Source organism: Thermobia domestica, chromosome 5, assembly GCF_964235325.1.
Source record: "Thermobia domestica chromosome 5, izTheDome1.hap1.1, whole genome shotgun sequence".
NCBI lineage: Eukaryota > Metazoa > Arthropoda > Insecta > Zygentoma > Lepismatidae > Thermobia > Thermobia domestica.
In genome coordinates this window covers 273,097,143-273,115,239 of record NC_137458.1, presented here as the reverse complement: position 1 = coordinate 273,115,239, position 18,097 = coordinate 273,097,143, and the positions used below count along the sequence as shown (strand labels likewise).

The window sequence follows — 18,097 nt, the reverse complement described above, 5'->3', positions numbered from 1 at the left end:
TGTTCCCTCATTTTCTACCAACAACTTGGAATTTACAAATGGATAAATACATGGAATCAAACCTGATGACTTTTTCTTCACAATATTATGTTCTATGCCAAAGTATTTAAATAGACCCCCTGCACGTGTATCTACATTGGAGCAAGACGGTGTATGTAATAGAGTTCGTGCGTCTAAAGGAAGTTGAGGGAAATATTGGTTTAAAATTTGTAACAGATTGGTATAGTGGCTGTATTAGTTATGTTATATTCCTTTGCCCACTGCACTAACTTCACTTCCAAAGAATCAGGAACTTCACCATGTGAACTATCACTCCACATTCCAAAATCACTAGAATTATCATATTCACTGGATACCTCTGAAATGTCGAGGTCACTGACACGTAGAACTTGATTATCATTTCTGCACGAAGTTTCATTCGCATTGTTATCTGAATCTAGTTTATTAGTTTTCTTTATTTCTTGTCCTATTACTTCTGCAGAGAGAAATTTGTATTCATTAACAATTTCTTCATACTCCTTTTGAATCTTGCGGCGCTTAGATCTCGCAGAATCTCCAAAGTTTTCTTTTTCCACTGTTTCCTCCATTTTTCAACTATTTAGCTGTCCTTTTAAAATCGAAGAATTGGATGTAGGTTCAGTAGCTGGCCTCTCATCTCAACCAGAACTGCAAATAAAAGTTAAGTAGCTTATTAGCACAAACAATCCCCTCCAATGCAACGTAATATATATTTCATATGTACAAAGTGAAAACAGCCGAACTTAATTTATAAAATATAATTTAAATACATTTGTAGTTCGCGATTTTCTAAAGTAAACAAATAAAGGTCCATTCTACCACTGGTTTAGCATTTGCAAATTCTGTGCTTCGCGAATGTCAATACTGGGTAGAAATTTTCATGTACACCTCAGATGAATACTGGAATAAAACTTTCAAAACAGACGCTACCAGAGCCCTTTGTCCTTCCGACTTGTGCCATATACACTTAACACCTTAAAACCTATCGAAATAAATAATGAAGTGGAAAAAATATTTTTAAAACTTCATTTGGCAGTTCTTTTATTTCAATCTTTTTTAAATAACATTTTTCTCTTGTAATAAGTGTTGCGAACCAGTTTTGGCAAAAAACGTTTTCTTACAAAAAATAAAAAGTCAACCTGTTTCTGTGATTGATTTAAAAAAACAATACGTATGGACAGAAATAAATTAACTTGGCCTTCACGTATTTCCAGCAATGGGGTTATAAAGGACAAGATCTACAACTCCTATACGAAGTATATTTGGGAATCGAAATAGTACTTTGCGTATAGAGTTGTGCGGTTCTATTAGTGTATTTTTTAGACCAGGAAATTCCCGTCATAATCATGCCTGCGTTATTATTTATCAACAATATTAACAAGTATGTAACGTCATTTTAGTGACATTGTATTATAATCAATACGCTAGAAATGACGTTTATAAAAGTAATGAATGGCTGAATTTTAAAATAAGAATTTAACCCAACACAGGGTTCTTACAAATTACTTTTATCATTTTCCCTGATTTCCAGGTGCAAGATCACCTATTTTCCCTGACCCGCGACATTTAATAACATAATGGTGTACTGATGATGAATGCCCGTAAAAACTAAATAAAGACTTGGGGCAGTGATTCTCAACCTGTGTGCTGCCAAAGATCAAGAACTTTCCGTTTGTAACACTATACAGTAGACACAGAGCCATACAAAAGGCTAATAATAGTAGACTAGTGTAAGTTATCCAAGGAATTGCCTTTTGAGCTAGTGAAGAGACTTTATAATACATCTTCAAATAATATTATACACTAACGTTAAATTTCTTTATATAAAACACTACAAGATTAGCCATCCTTCTGCACAACGAGCAGCTGTAACTTAAGAATTCTTAAAAAAAATGGCAATAAATTGATTCTATAAATTTCGAAAAAAAAAATAAGCGCTCCTAAAAGTTTAGTAAACAAACAAACAAAAAAAACGATACTTTAATGGAATTTCTCAATATTTCTTTGAATTCAATAAAATGAAAAATAAAACAATGAGAAACTTTTCAAAATAATGTGTAAATGTATATGCAACTGTGAGAATGCAAATTGTGAATTTTACACCCTCAAACGCAAAAATATTTGAAAGTTTAACATAATGAAAGTTATGACGAGCGAACATTACAGCTGCCCATACCAATTCCTACCGATTTTTTTCAGTTATTGCAATAGATCCTACTTGGTATCACAACAAAACAAATTTATTGTTATACATATTATACAACATATTAAAAGATAAAGAGAATTTTAGGAATGAACCCCCCTCAAAAAAAAAAAAAAAAAAAAAGCAGCAAAAGATAGCGATCTTGGCCGATAATTAGTTTTCGGATCAGGAGCTACAAAATTTTTGAACGGCACCTCATTTTTTTTTTTTTTTTAACGGAATAAGCTCATACAGAGTTAAGTGATAATTTTCGATTCATTTATCTATTGTGAAGACATTACAGTAAAACGGTGAAATTAGCGGCAGGTTAATGTTAAACGCACTAAAATTATGACTTAAAGAATATTAACTTAAATCTATCCATCTTAAATACAATTACTTTACATCGAAATAACTTACCGAAAAAATGCTTCTTTTTCTGTCTTTTTTAAAAATGTATTAGTTGTTTCTTAAGATTCCCCACTCGCAGAGGATGGTCGTCTTCGTTCCCGCCCACCGTCTCTGTCGATGGAGTATTTAAACCAATTCCTTACGTGCATTTCTATTTGATCATCGGTTGCTGATGGTATTACCCGCCGAACGCCATCTGGAATGATTACAAAGTTTCAATGTAATTAACATGTATAACGCAATGTATAGAACACTTATGAATTAAAAAGTACAATCGTTCACTGTTAAATTAATCGGAATATTCTGAAGAGAATTTAATTTTAATATTTTGTAGCCAAGTGAACATTACGGTCGAAGGTCGTCACACCTGAGATCTGACGTCCCTTGCCATTCAGATGCAATATCACTTGCCTCTTTGGGACTGAGAAAACCCGCCGAAAAACTCAGTCAGGATGATTACCGACATTGGTATCCTGACCTTCGACGTAGGAAGTAAAAGTTTTACTGCCATTCTCCTATAAACAGTACTAAATGGTCGCAAACACAAATGACGTGTTAATGTTCCGATCCTTGTTACCAGATCCGATTTCGGTCCATACGCTTGCAATCACTCGGATATTTCCTATACCAACTAGCCTGTATTCATTGTACCATCTCGACGTTTGCTCCATGGTTGTGGAGGATATTAATGATGTAAGATTTTTCCAGTCCCTACAAACATCAATCAACACTACAGTCACTGACATAAACACATTCTCTCTTGCTATTTATGGATGGAAGATTTCATCCATGAATAACGTAAGACATAATGTTTTTGTCTGTTTGGTGGGAATTTCGCGTCCCTTTTCAGCAGCGAGGCTATATAGAGACAGAACCTAAACTTTAAGGTGGGATCTGAACCACTACTCGAGTTGCTATCCGAGGCATTAGGTTCCCAGGTGAATTTGAACCTGCGACCACGCGCACTGAAGGCGAGCGCTGTAACCGTAACGACGGCTACGGGGAAACCCGAGAGAGAGAGTTTTATATCACTGAGTTAGTGTTAGTTGGTTTTTAGAAGGACTGCTAAAAGATCTTACTTCAATAAATTCCTCCTCAATATTTTAATTTTGTAAGGTTCTCTTCAATCAATAAACAAATAAATGTGATTTAATGGTTAGTCTGCAGTTTCATTCGAATCCAAAAAAAGTAAAAAATTCTTCATCTATGCATAACAAAATGATACAGTGTTCTATGTCAGTGAGTGCAGTATTAGTTGTTTACAGAGTTTGGAAAAAATCTTACTTCAATAATGATCTTCCCAACCATGGACTAAATGTCGAGATGGTACCGTGAATCCAAGTTAACTGTTGCTATACGGAACATCCGAGTAATTTAAAATTAATGGACCAAAATTGGATCTGAGAAACCTGTAATTTATTTTCGAGAGAAAATTGGCTATTCCCTGTAACGTATAGCGAATTAAATGAAAATGAGATCTTTCAGTTTTACGTCCCACGGATATGATGGTTAGGCAAAAATGATGATGATGAGAAATGAATAAAATGGTGGAATGAAAAAGTGGGAGAAAACGGGATAATCCCGAGAAAACCCACGAGTTCGGTGTTTGTCCACCACAAAGTTCACACAGCACGAGCTGGGATCGAACCAGTATAGCGAATTAAAATACTGTGTAGTCGAATGATGGGGACTAATGTTGAACTTCGCTCTATGCTTAAAAGTTCCCTTTGAAGCATTTTGGCTGAAAAAAATTGATATAGAAGTGTAATAAATGTGATGGGTTTTCACACTAACGAGCGTTATTCAGAATTCTTTTTCTGACATGCAACGAATAACTTGAATACAGAACATTTATCTTTAGAACAGACTTGAAAAGAAAGAAAGTGAAGAGAGAAGACATAGTCGAAGTAGTAATGCAACTTACTGTCAATAATCTATTGCAGCATGGAGAACAAGGATGATGCCGATAAGGTAATGAGTCTGTTAAACAAATCTACTATACTTATTAAAACATTCACATTTGGTAATCTCACTTCTATTTGGAAGCAACAGTTCACGATATGTAAATTTTGGACATCGTTTAAAACTTATTTCAAATTTTTTGACATTTAAATAAAATTAAATAAATAAATAAATAAAAATAAAAAAATAAAAATAAAATTCAAAATTCACTGTATTGGGGGAAAGAAAAATTCTTATAAAGCTAAATATTAATAGTAATAACAGTAAAATTAACTATTTTTTTTTCAAATTGTTAATTGTAAAAATTCTACATGTATGCAGGCCGAGGCAAAAGTCTGGACATGTCATATTTTCAACATTGCTGGAGAAATCGGGCAATACCTTACGATGGAGTAATAATAACATGAGGACCGAACGCCTTATGACCATCATGTTGAAGGTAGTCACCGTGCGTTTTGTCGACACTTGTAATAAACGGTTATATAATAATTAACTTGGGACCAGTTGGTCCTAATATGGCGTAGAAGACAAATTTTATGTCACCTGGCAGCAAATTTGATTCATTAAGTTTTACTATAAAAGCTAGAAAGCAGCTGTGTAAGGTTACGTTATTTTGCATGTAATCTAGCTAGGCACTCTCATTGCATGACCGCACAGAAACTGTCTTGGTAAGTACTAGTAGCAACAACTGAGTGATAAGCCAAATAAATGAAAGAGCATTCATGTGGTCCTTGTCCAAGATACCGACAGGTCAAATATTAGAAAATCTAAGCAGTGACAAAAGCCAACGAGGAAACTATAACGAAATTTAGGCCGTCATTTCGAAGTGGGGTATCTGGATTTTTCCCAAGTTTACAGCAGAGCGATTTAAAGTTCTACGGGAAATTTGATTTTTAAATCTTTATATCGCCGGAACTATAATGAAGTGAGATACTGCATTTTAACAGTTGATAGAACACGTGGAAGTCATAATAGAAAAACGCACTTTTTTTTTCAAGTTACGCCCCTTTGCGTTTTCACCCCTGAATTTGTAAAGCGTGCAAGTTGTGTTTCGCGCATATTATCGGAGGAAACGAGCATCAATGAATAGTAAGTAAATCCTACAGGTCTGTTATCCACGAATGGAACCTACACAAGATTCAGTCACAACAATAACGCACATATGAACCTCAGATTGCGGGAGGAAGGAGGGGAAGGTGGCATTTTGCTCAATGTACTTGATAGGAGTGGTGACTGTCCAAAATTTGTCCTCAAACAAAGTGCATATTAGACAGGAGTTTCCAATCAAAGCATACCTTTCAGTATTTGCATTATTCTCAGGGTTCTTAGTGCTTCTTTACCCTTTCTACCGGTCCAGTTGAATTTCTTTGCTGCGTCGTTACTGAATACTTTTTCTAACATTCGTCTCACTAACTTCTCAACACTTTTACCACCCAAGGTACTCAAAGCTATTTGCTGTAAGCAAATATAATAAAAGCAGTTATAATTATACATATTACCAATACAATAGTTGTTACTAACGAATAGCAGGACACAATGAACTAAAAATATCATTTTTTTCCTTGCCTAACATAGAAACGAAGAAAACTAGAAGTAATAGATGAAAGGGTTCCTGCTCGTTTGGCAAAATCAAATTTCCTGACTTTTCCAGGTTCTTAAATACCACTACTTAGAGATGTTTAGATAGCATATATTTGCACCAGTGCACAGAGCAGTACAATTTGCACACGAAAGAACGGAAACAGAACATTTTTAATATGAAACATCCCGTAACAACTAGCCGGATAAGGCAAACAGTAAAATATGCTATTATTTCCAAACATGAAAATAATGACGAACAGAATTTTAAAAGCATAATGAAGCATAAAGAACCTTAAAATGTGTAGCAAATATACAATGAAAAACTTATTTCTCTTTAATCATTTCGCCAACACTGAATAAATAATTATTTTCTTATGATACAAAAACAAAGGAAGCAGGGATGCTACTTCAGGGATATTTCCATTGCATTGTGTATAACATTTTGTTTATAATCTAGATACAACACACACGTTACATAACAGCTTAAGATGCGGGAAAATGTTTAAGTCATGACCATTTTCTATAGGCATAGTCTTAAAATTCTCCTGGTGGGAAAATCCTGAAAGTCCCTGTTAGGATGGCGGAGCCGAACTTGTGCCCAAAATACAACGAACGCAAATCCAAGTCTCTATAAAATAAGATATGCCCTATAGGCTTCATTAGGTTATGTATACTGGAACGAAGTTATTCATAATTGCTTCCGCGGTTGTGAATATTCATATTACAACAACTGAGACATTCATAGAAACAGATGCCGAATGTTTCTACCACACACGCCCCAACATGACACGTTAAGGTCGTTGACTGCTCTGTAGCGGCTTAATATATGAACAATTTATGAGGCATGTTATATATAATTCATACTAGAAGAGATGCCAATTGCTGGTATGAAAAAGTTTATTTCTATCATAGTTGCTGCATTATCAATGTTCGAAATTACAAAGGAAATTATGACCCACTTTGTTTATTCAGTTTCAAGTTGCCACGTGTCAATGAACAAATGTAAGATACCTAATGGGAAGTATCACCCCGTATAATATAAAAATACGGAAATTACTGTCTAAAATACTACAGTGAGCTCAAAACCTACCAAACTTGTAGCATTATTTTCATTGTGTGCCCATTCTTCCAGTGATTTAACCAATGATACAGTTTCACAGGGTAGAGTCAGACCGTCGGGTAATACCAGTGGTTGCGAAATTCCCGGTGAACGTAAATTTCCGTGGATGTATTCCAGTATGCGTGACTGGGTTTCTTCTATACGTTCCAGACGTCCCTTAATGTTCGCCAAATGCTTAGCAATAACCGTGAAACCTGCGGGAAAAATGAAGTATAACCTGTATTGCATATATAATAACTTTTAAGAAATAGAAAGAAAAAAAAAAAGAAATATAGAAGGAAAATAACTTTAAACATTTTTTTTTCTTTTTTTGCAACATTACGATTTCGAATGCTCATAATTTTGGCATTTTTTGTTTAAGAATGTTAACCCTTGTGTACTATCAAGAACACTTTTACACAGGAATTACATGGGGTCTTCTAGAATCCCACCTAAATTATGTTCTTTACGCAGAACCATCAAAGAGACAACTTAAATATTTAGTATGCATCTTTAGCATACACTCGAGATAGTCTGCAAGAAAAGATGAATTGTAACCTCACTTGTTTAACAGCTGTAACATGAGAAACAAATCTGGGGTTCCAAAAGACCCCATGGTAGTACACAAGAGTTAAAAATAGTACTATTAATAATTTCTGAACTTTGTTTTCAGAATTTTATTCATTTATTAATAAATATTTGCACCAGTTCAGTTTCATAGAAAGTATAAAACCAACCAACCATTTCTGATTTCAAAGATATAGTAGCTAATGGGTGAAGGAGTTTACTTCTGCCAGCCTCAAATGCATTCATTGCAACATATTTTTGAATGTACAATTCTAGGATATACTCATTTATATGCCTGCTTTCTAAACCCGATATTATGATACTGATCTTACAGTTTGGGTATTCTAATTTCTCCTCTCAGCCGTTCAGTCCAGCTTATCTACTGACCGCAAACATGCTCTGCACCACGCGGGAGTCTGGTGCAGGGTGGAAAATACTAACTTTTTCTTTTAAACAGTGTTATCTTTAATTTAATAATTTCTTTCGCTTTGGATAATACATCTTGAGACCTGAGAAAAACATTGGGAATTAGAGTTAAATGTTAATTAGCTATGAATTTTCATAGCAAATTTCCTAATTGGGATTAAATTTCGAATTGATTCCCAATCTTTAACTGATTGCAATCCCAAACACTTTTTCATACTTTTCATGCTTTGAGGAAAAAGTACATCAACATTCAACAAAATGATACACTGTATTCACGAAAGTTATTGAAATCTGGCAGGAACGTATATATATATATATATATATATATATATATATATATATATATATATATATATATGTGTGTGTGTGTGTGTGTGTGTGTGTGTGTGTGTGTGTGTGTAAAATCGGCCGGTTCAGAACTAGTTTACGGAATGAGATGCATAAATTTCGACTCAAGTTATGTAAAATGCACAGGGTTTTCAACCTTGGGTGCAGATGGGGGGGGGGAGGAACACCCGAAATACGTCCCTGAAGTCTGAACGCCAAAAATTTACATTTTAAAAGAAGGAAGTACATACCGACCGTGTTGATTTTCGATTGTTCTGGGCTTAATGAAGATGTTTCTTCAGCGCTGAAGGTCGCCCCATCCTCGCCTCCAATGGCACTTGAAGACTTTCCTGCATTTCTCCCAATTGCATTTTGGTTACTTTCTGAAGGTGACGAAACTGAATGGGCCTCTGATTCCCTGAACAATTCTCTAGAGTTCATACGTGGATAAATTATTTTCTGGGTTCGTTGACTATCATCTTCTTCACTTGTGTCATCACTTTCCACATATTGTGCATTACGACTAGTTTTCCTCTTTCTTTTAACTTCCTCTGCATCACTTAACAAATCCGAAGTATACTGAGCATCCCTTTCTTTTCTTCGTGCAATCAATAGGTCACCTGAAGAGATACATTACATGGATAAAGGACGTGGAAATTTCGTTAATAAGATCTTCCACTAAGTCTATTACAATAGATAGAACTTCTGATGCAAAGCTAACGTGAATGAAGTGCAGCTTCCGACATAAAATAAAATTGAAAATTAGTAAAAAAAAAAAAAAAAAAATATTTTCCTAATTAGTTAATTTGGAAGTGTTTACTTAGGAGCGTAATATAATGTAATAGTAGCTGTCAGGCTGGAACGATATGTTTAATTTCTAATGAGAAAGAAAACCAAGTATATTTAATGTAAGTGAATAAAGCTAATAATTTTCAAGAGATTCATTGCGTTGATTTTGAGTTTAACGTCCCGTTCAGCAGCGAGGCTATGAGACGTGGACCAACTTGTTAACGTGGAATCCGAAACGCATGAGCTCCAGCCGGGGAAACGAACCCATTGCGTGATTATTTCAAACGGGACATTTCCTTTTCGCAATATAGGATATGAATTGTAGGGTCATTAATTCGACCGTTTTAAAACGGCACAGACAGCTAATGTTTCTTAAAGAAAAAAAGTCAGTATCCTAACATGTCCGGACGGAGGGGAATATCTTTGTATTTACTGCACTGCATACCAAATAATAATAGCAGTAGCTAAAATAATAATGCCATTTTTCAAGGTGGTATTTATATTCCGCTATCCGGCACGTGACGTTTGGGTTCCGCCGTTTGGGCACCGGAGGTTTGGACGCGAAGCCATTTGGGCGACAGACGTTTGGACGCGAGTTAAATTAAAAAGTCATTATGTTAGGCGCTGAATACTAAGTTCGAATCAAGATATCACAAGATGTTTACTGTCGTGGAAGTCCTTGAATTATACTTGATTTTGTTTTACATACTAGAATTACTGAACTTTCAAAATTCTAAAAACTTAATTAACAATTAAATTTCGTAAATTTAAGTTTCAACCAAGTTAAGTGTACTTTTTATTTGATAAATTTTCAAGCCAAAGATAAGTAGACCAGACTAGATATGATTGACTGCATTACATACGTAGTGAGACTATTTCATTATTAAAAAAAAAAAAAAAAAAACTTTAAACCTACTTCTGCAGTTATGCAATAAGTGAATGTCAAAAACACATCTTTAGTGGCTAAATGATCAATATATGTACACTTAACTATTATTTTTCACTTTGAAATCGTTCTTTTTTTTCCTTTCCCCACTTTCGCCAGTTTAAATGCTTACAATGAGACGAAAAAAGTATGTTAAGTTTTGACTTTTATATTGGAATGTTAATATATATATATATATATAAAGTGATACCAGTAATACAGCACACTGCAGTTCCTAAACTCAATGTCTTAGACACTCTGTATTAACATCTCTCCCTCAACTCTATTAGGATTTAGAAGTTTTAGATATCTGGGCTCTCGGCATCTAAGGCCATTTAGCCCGTGACGTTTTTTGGGAAGACGTCCCTCGGCGAGCACACTATCAGGGGAAAGGGAAGGAAAGAAGCGGCCTGGAACCTACAAATTAGGGTAGTACCCCGGCATTTGCTGGTGTGAATGAGGAAAACCCAGGAAAACTTCATTCAGACTGGCTGGCCTGAAAGAGCGTGTTACACTTTCTCGATCGAGTGCCCCCACCGGAAATCGAACCCGAGACCACTCGCACCGAAGGTGAGCGCGTTAGTGACTACGCTACGCGGGGCCACTTTCCTCAACTCGAGTGCGCGGAAATCTTTTATTGGTAGTTCTTTATTGGACTTGGAGAGAAGAGAAGAGTTTGGCAACGTAATACGAAAGAAAACAAATTTTAAGAATCGTGAACAAGCGAAAAATCAAGCCATGACGATGTTAGGCAACAAATGTCACAATCGCATTAAACTGTTTAATTTAGATTAATAAATAAAGTAGAGATAGAAAATAGATAGATAAATGAGGTGAGATAAAGACAGAAGTGCAGGAAATGTATATATATATATATCTTGATTCGCGCTTAGTTTTCAGTGCCTAGCTTACTTTATATATCGTAAATTGTAATTTTTACTATGTATTTCGCGCCCAAACGTCCGCGGTGAAATGGTAGCGCCCAAACGTCCTGTCCAGCCGCTATCCTGGAAAGCGTGGAGGGGAATATACTTTTGTAAATGCAGGGTCGCTACCATAGCTCAAAGGAAAGATAATTAACTAACCTGTTACGTAATGAACTTTTCTGATTTTATACAGCTTCCAAGAGTCCTCAGGAATTACGCCATCTTCCAAAAGTTTATTGAATCTTTTTGATTCTTTACAAGGTGGCCAGAAACTCTCCGTCTTTCGAGGAGTTAGCCATTCCGAATGAACAATCCCCAAGCCACCCCCAGATTCTTCGTCAAATTCCACCACATGAAACATCCTGAAATCAACGTGTATACTTATAATATGCTATTGGATAAAGAAAGAAGAGAAACAAATACAACAATACAATACATTACAATATAAAACACCTTAAATATAAAAATATAAATATAATATTTCGAGACAGGCCCACAAATACATATTTGAACGCATGGTTTACACGTATAAGTGAGTTACAATACACATTGATGCGCCACGTTTGCTTTCTCGAAGCAGGTTAACAGAGGAGATGAAACTTGGAAATGAAGTGTGTATATATAAAGGCTGATCAGATAAACTCTTTTATAAAGAACATTTTGAGAACAAACTACATTCACAATTTTTGTCATGAGTTCTCGTCAAATTATTAAAAAAAAAAAATGCTTAGGTGAGTCCTAAATCGTTCGTTTTCAGAGGAATTTTTCTGTATATTTGATCTAAATACCTCCCCCCCCCCCTCCGCCTTGACAACCTAAACTACAAAATTACCTTAACCGTTTCCTGTATTTTCACTTTCCGCGCCCCGAAACCTTTTTCTAATACATATTTTACAAATTAATGAAGTAGCTAATTATTATCATCCTATTTAATTACCCAATAAAACAGGGTTGGTTAAAACCCTGTTTCTTGAAAGTTTTTATGGTTTAATACGCTGGTTTTCTTGGTTTAAATAGTAACATGTGGATACAAATAAGTATGTCTAGCCTTAACTTCCTTATGTGACAGCAGAGGTACGAAGGACACGTGTCTTACAGCTCATAGTTCCTTCCACGTACAGATACAGTGCTACTTAAAAACACAATAAATAGCCAACAACCAGGCCTAGCACATATTTCGCGGTTCCACTCGAGCAGAATGTTTTACCAAAAAGAAAATTTATAGCTAAATACGATGTGAAACATCTTTTATGAAAGAATGGAAGTGTGAATGTAAGAAATTACTGTCAGTGCACAGCATATTTAAATGAATTTTGAGTGAGAGAAAGTGTGCGTCTCCACTACCCTCGTTTATGCGTACACCCTCCGTCGCTGACGCGCCTGCCCCGTACGGACGCACCCCTCGCTTTCGCTCGCGCCTCCCTGCTCTGACTCAGACAGCATTCGTGTTTCTTAGTGGCCACCTAGTACAAGTTAGTTCGTGTTTTGTGCATTGTAGTTTGTGTGCCATACGTCCACACTGTATTTATACTGAACCCCAGGGTTGGCAAAAACCATGGTTTTTATTGAAAAACCAAAAAAACAGGTTTTTTTTGCTTTAAACCCGGTGTTTTTGGTTTATACCAGTTTTTTTTTTTTTTGTTTAAATAATTTGCTCTATGTATTTGTATCACATATGGACAGAAATAAGCTTTTTTCGCCTTGGTGTTAGTATGCAACAACCGGGTTATGCTGGAAGGGGTCACATAAGGTTAAAGCGGAATCCAAACTTCTTCTCGGCTTACATCCAAGAGAAATTGTCCTCTATTTGAACTCGAAACCGGGACTAATTGGCCACAAATGCGATACGTCTGCCGACTCACTCACGAAGGACTCCTGGTAAAAATACGTTGACTAATCTTTACATATTTGCCAATATAATCATCAAGAGTCATTAGGACAGGACAAAAAGATAAACAATTGCACAAATGGAACCATTATACAGAATTACATATGGACAATTTCAAAGTACTACAGATTACAGAAGGACTAATTTGGTCAAAGTCAGTTCACTACGACTTTTATTAGTCCAAGTTAAAGAAATATAACTACTTACTTTGCATATCAGTAAGAAAAGTGAATAAAGATACGAATTGAGTCCACTTAAGCTCTGACCAATTTATACAAAAATAGTTACCAAAGATTCTTGTTATTTCAATAATTGCCTCCAGTGGGGTTTGTATGACCCCATTCCCCGAAAAAGTACGGTACTTCGATGTATTTTATCAATAGTAAACATTATTAAAACGAAACAATGTTTAGAATTTTCCTTTGGTTGCATAACAATAATAACAAACTATAAAAAAATCACAAAAGAAACATCCATAAAGTCACATAAAAAAAGTTGCTTTTGTAATATAATCTCTTTGAGTAAAGAATGGGGAATTTAGGTCTGAATATAGTACGAATAATATATGGGAGTGAAACGTGATAGCCCACAAATATGTGTTCATCAAAATTTTACGAATAGTTACACTTTTACGAACATTTTGGTTTAAACCAGTTTTTTTTGTTGTTGTTGTTGAAAAAACCAGCTGGTTTAAACCAAGGTTTCAATCATGGTTTAAACCAGCCAACCCTGCTGAGCCCTCCTGAAGTCAATCTGCAAGTAGTAATGGAGCTCCTCCAGGGTTTGAAAGAAACCGGGTCTTTTTGAAAAAGCACAACCCACCTGGGCCCATATGGGTATTTTCCGGTTTAATTGTTTTTTTTTTTTTTGAAATATTTCAATGTCTCTTGATTTGTAGTGTGGACACCCGCTATTTTGAACAAAATGGCCGCCATTTTGAAATTTTACATTGGTATGCAGCCAAAGTCTGTACAGGAAATTTACAGAAAATCTCCTGATTGTGCCCTGAAAATTTAAGCTTAAAACACTGAAAGTAGTACCGTGTAGTATGTGTGATACAGGCAGACGAACGAATAAATGTAGATAGAATCATCCCGGGAGCCTCAATGACGTTCGCCAAAAATATTAATTTAAAACAAATACACAACTCATGTTTTATAAAATAAATAGTTTTATCGGTGAAGTTCACTTCCGATACTTTGTGTTCAATTATGGGAATTTCCCGAGCATTTCTTTCGCGATGTTTTCTTTCTTTTTTTTTCTTTCTAAAATCCAAGCTTTTTTTTCTGTACATCGAAACTTCTAGTAGTATGGAAGTTTGAATTCAGCACTTGAAATAATAAGCGTCACACGGTTTTCGGAACTCTGAGCATTACGCTTCTTAAATTTGACAAGAATTTTTACGCTATTGCTGCTGTTGATTCTACAGAATGCTTATTTGAGGAGGAGCAACAAATAACTGGACTAAACAGCTGTTGTTGGAAAACCAAATTTTACTTAAGAATACTTGTGCTACCATCAAAGGTAACCAAAAATAAATAAAATAATAATAATAATAATAATAAATAAGGGTTAAGTTCCGTAGCACCGGACCAATTTTAGGAAATTTACCCGGTCAATTGAAGAATTTATTTAAGTTTGCGAGTAAGAATGAGTGAAAGTGGGGTAAGTAAAACTAGTAAAAGTGAAGAAAGTTGTTTTTCTTCGTTGTTTTTGATTTTGTAAGCGGCACAGTATGTTGAGGCGGAAGGACTATTTCGCGGAGAGATACATTTGTTATGATATTGTAGCGCGAAAGGCAAGGTGTTGGGGAAGAAGGAAGAGCATTTCGAGGGCTATTTAGCGGACTATTTATTTAAGGAAACGAAACCCCAGGAAACTGTTGTGCACGATTTTCTTCTTGAAATCGGAAAAGTTTACAAGCCTCAGTTTTGATAAGTGACTTCCAAGTGAACGGGAACGTTGTCACTACCCTCGCTTACGCGTATACCCACCTGCTCCCTTCGGACGCAACCCCTTGCTCCGCTCGGGTCTCCCTGCCCTGACTCGGTTCGACAGCATTCGTGCTTTTTAATGGCCACCTAGCACAGGTTGGTTTGTGTTTCTGTGCTGTAGTTTTTATGCCCCTACCGTAAAGTAACATAATTTGATGTAATCCAACAAAATATAACCGAATGCAGTGCATTTTGGTGCTTTTTCCAGTTTTCAAATTGGCCCGGCGTTACGGCACTAATGCCAAAAATAATACTAGTATTTTCACTAATGCAGTACATATTTACTGGTAGTACCGGCACTCTGTGAGGGATAACGTCTCTCGGTGTCGCATTTGGCGAGCACACTATTCACGGAAAGTATCTTCTAAAATATAAAATTGCATATTTTATTTCAAACAGGCTATAAGCATAATCTGCACTTTAATTTGTTCTATAATTATCTCAAGCTAAGAGAAGTTTTTTTCTTTTTATCCATTCAGTGCATTCTAAAGTTTATAAATGTCTTATGTTGAATGCTGTTGAGTACCTTAACATGAAAGCATCTGATTCGCCCAATGCAAGTTCAAAATCTGATAAAAATCACTTTCAATATGATCGCCTTAGTTGTACCAATAAAAATACTAACAAAAAGCTTAAAAACCCAGATGGTTTTTTACAAGTGGGTCCAACCCGAAAAAACCCGGTGGGTTTTATCGGGCAGGGCCCACTTGGGCAAACCCTGATCTCCTCACTTAATGCATGCTCTGCTAAAAGGAATGCAAAGCCCTAACATAACTTGAAAATATAGGAAACGTGTCAAAATTTGGTAGAATTGTGTGCTCGAGTAATGCCCATTCCAGTACATAAAAAACAAAAATCTCCTAACTGATACACACTGTTCCTCTGAAAACAAAAACTAGGCCTAATTGTTCAATATATTCGGCAAAGTTTCTGAAATTGGTTGGGACTTTGGCAATTCACTCAAAATCTAAGTACAAGGGGCATATGTCTTAAAGTTTATTGCATGCTGTTTTGAGTACATTTTGGCACTATTTCCCTTTTTCCAAGTGACTGGAGAATCGTTACTAATGCATAAACTTATACAAAGTCAAAGCATTATGTCACACTTGGGTGGAAGAGCAGAATTAACCTAACCTAATGTGCATGCGCAGGAACAATGCATTGTAGCCAAAGATAATCGGCCAAACTGAACCCAGAAATATTTATTAACTCTAATTTCCATGCAGACATCTGCTGTACTGTAACCCAGTGAAGAGTGTAACTAGCTCACGTAAACTAATTTTGCCTTCTTAAAATGGATATTAATCATTTCAATGTTATTCTACATTAGCACTCCATGCACAATCATAACCTGTTCACCCACATGTTTCCATAACAAAAAAAAAAGTATGGAAATTATTTTATATAGAACGATTATATAAACCTACTTACCTTTCTTGTCTTGTCTTGTCTTCTTCACTTATGAATAGTGCTGGTTTTTTGCATCAGGTCTAAATCTTTTTACAAAAGCACACTCTTTCTTCTGTAACTAGAGAGACAACCCAATGACCACAACACTTCTAATATGGCGGTGAAGGACTGCGCATGAACAGTAACGCACTCTACCAACATCAAGTATGTTGGAGTTAGCGACCTTTACCCAACGATAAAAATCAGTGGTCGTGTGGTGGGAAAAAATGCTTTTCGTAGAGCGATTCCCCGTTATTTAGCCAACGCTAAAGTAACGTATTTCTTGGTTGGGAAAACAGTCAACTCGAGTATAGTTGCGTTAAGGTCGGGAGAATAGTTGGTTGGCCAACCATACATTTAACCAACGGTGGGCCAACGTACGTTTCTCCACTATAGGCTTGTACCGACCATCACCCACTGTTTTGACCAAATCCCACTCAATCCCCAACGGTGGGCCAACCAACCTTCCTACTAGGGGCTTTGCTGAAGGTAATATTTTGCTTTTCCTTTATTCCAAAGGGGGGCATGGTGGCTCAGTGGTAGAGCGTTCACCTCTGGTGCTTGGAGTTCCGGGTTCGATCCCAGCCCCCGCCAAGTGAACTTTGTGGTGGACAAACACCGTGCTCGTGGGTTTTCTCGGGGTTCTCCCGTTTCCTCCCACTTTCTTCATTCCACCATTTCACTCATCTCTCATCATCACCGTCTCCTTTAGCCTAACCGGCATAACCGTGGGACGTAAAACTTAAAGATTTCATTTCCTTTATTCCAAAATATTACCACTAAAGACTTCGTCTGCCTTATGTATTTATAATTCCTAAAACACCTCATTTATGAATTTGATATCTTCCTCTAAATACGACCTGACAAAATGGTGTTAAAAGATTTGAGTAATGATCAGCAATACCCTTTGGACATTTTTCGAGCCGTTTCAGAAGGTGTGTGTCCGCTAGACCTTCTGGAGGAAAAGCCTGGACCAATTGTCATGTCGCGATGGTTGATGACAGCTTCTCGCATCTCCGATTATATATTTGCACCGAAAATCCGAAGATGTATTTCGTTGTCTTGCACAGTGTGTCAGCAAAGTGTTTACATAAGTTTGGTTTGAAATAAAACGAAATGCTTCTCTCTCTCACCAACTGACGCGGCACTAGTGGCTACTCCCTCGATTTGCATCATTTCTTCCAGAGGAATTAAGAAGAATCCGGTACATTGTGATTCGCTGCAGCGCTTACTTTGCCCATCCGGAAAACTTGTTGTTGGCAACGATCACCGACAGGAAACAGAACCTCCAAGTTTTAGGAGGGAGAAGAATAAAAAACAAGCATCGACAAAGAAAGAGATCAAGTCTACGTGAATTTGTTCCGAAAGTAAACTAACACAAGTAAATATCATGAAATGATCGATTGTTTCTCAGCGGATATCACCAAGTACCATTAACAAAAGAATTTTCTTCGAGTCAGATAGAAGACAATATTATAACGAATGCTACAGCTTCTGAGGAAATTAGATGTTTTCTCGTGCCATACGCAAGCGGTAGAAAGATGAAAAAACTA

At 36.2% G+C, this 18,097-nt stretch overlaps 1 protein-coding gene across 1 annotated transcript; it reads right to left on the bottom strand.

The window, feature by feature from the left end:
• Nucleotides 1-300: 300 nt before the first annotated feature.
• Nucleotides 301-16,540, bottom strand: LOC145684855 (uncharacterized). The gene is made up of 7 exons (XM_081757218.1): nt 16,527-16,540; nt 11,373-11,575; nt 8,825-9,193; nt 7,245-7,468; nt 5,869-6,028; nt 2,621-2,807; nt 301-666 (listed from the first exon to the last, which is right to left on the bottom strand). Exons 2-6 carry the CDS (start codon nt 11,572-11,574, stop codon nt 2,671-2,673), a joined length of 1,092 nt encoding a protein of 363 aa, XP_081613344.1. The 5' UTR covers nt 11,575; nt 16,527-16,540; the 3' UTR covers nt 301-666; nt 2,621-2,670.
• Between the last annotated feature and the right edge of the window lie 1,557 nt (nt 16,541-18,097).

What these genes read in the sequence shown, in the direction of transcription:
- LOC145684855 (XM_081757218.1), bottom strand. Translation starts at nt 11,574, where the DNA reads ATGTTTCATGTGGTGGAATTTGACGAAGAATCTGGGGGTGGCTTGGGG. An exon ending in AAAATAATGCTACAAGTTTG is followed by an intron (nt 6,029 to 7,244) that starts GTAGGTTTTGAG and finishes ATTTGCTTACAG; the next exon opens with CAAATAGCTTTGAGTACCTT. An exon ending in AATAATGCAAATACTGAAAG is followed by an intron (nt 2,808 to 5,868) that starts GTATGCTTTGAT and finishes TAATCATTCCAG; the next exon opens with ATGGCGTTCGGCGGGTAATA.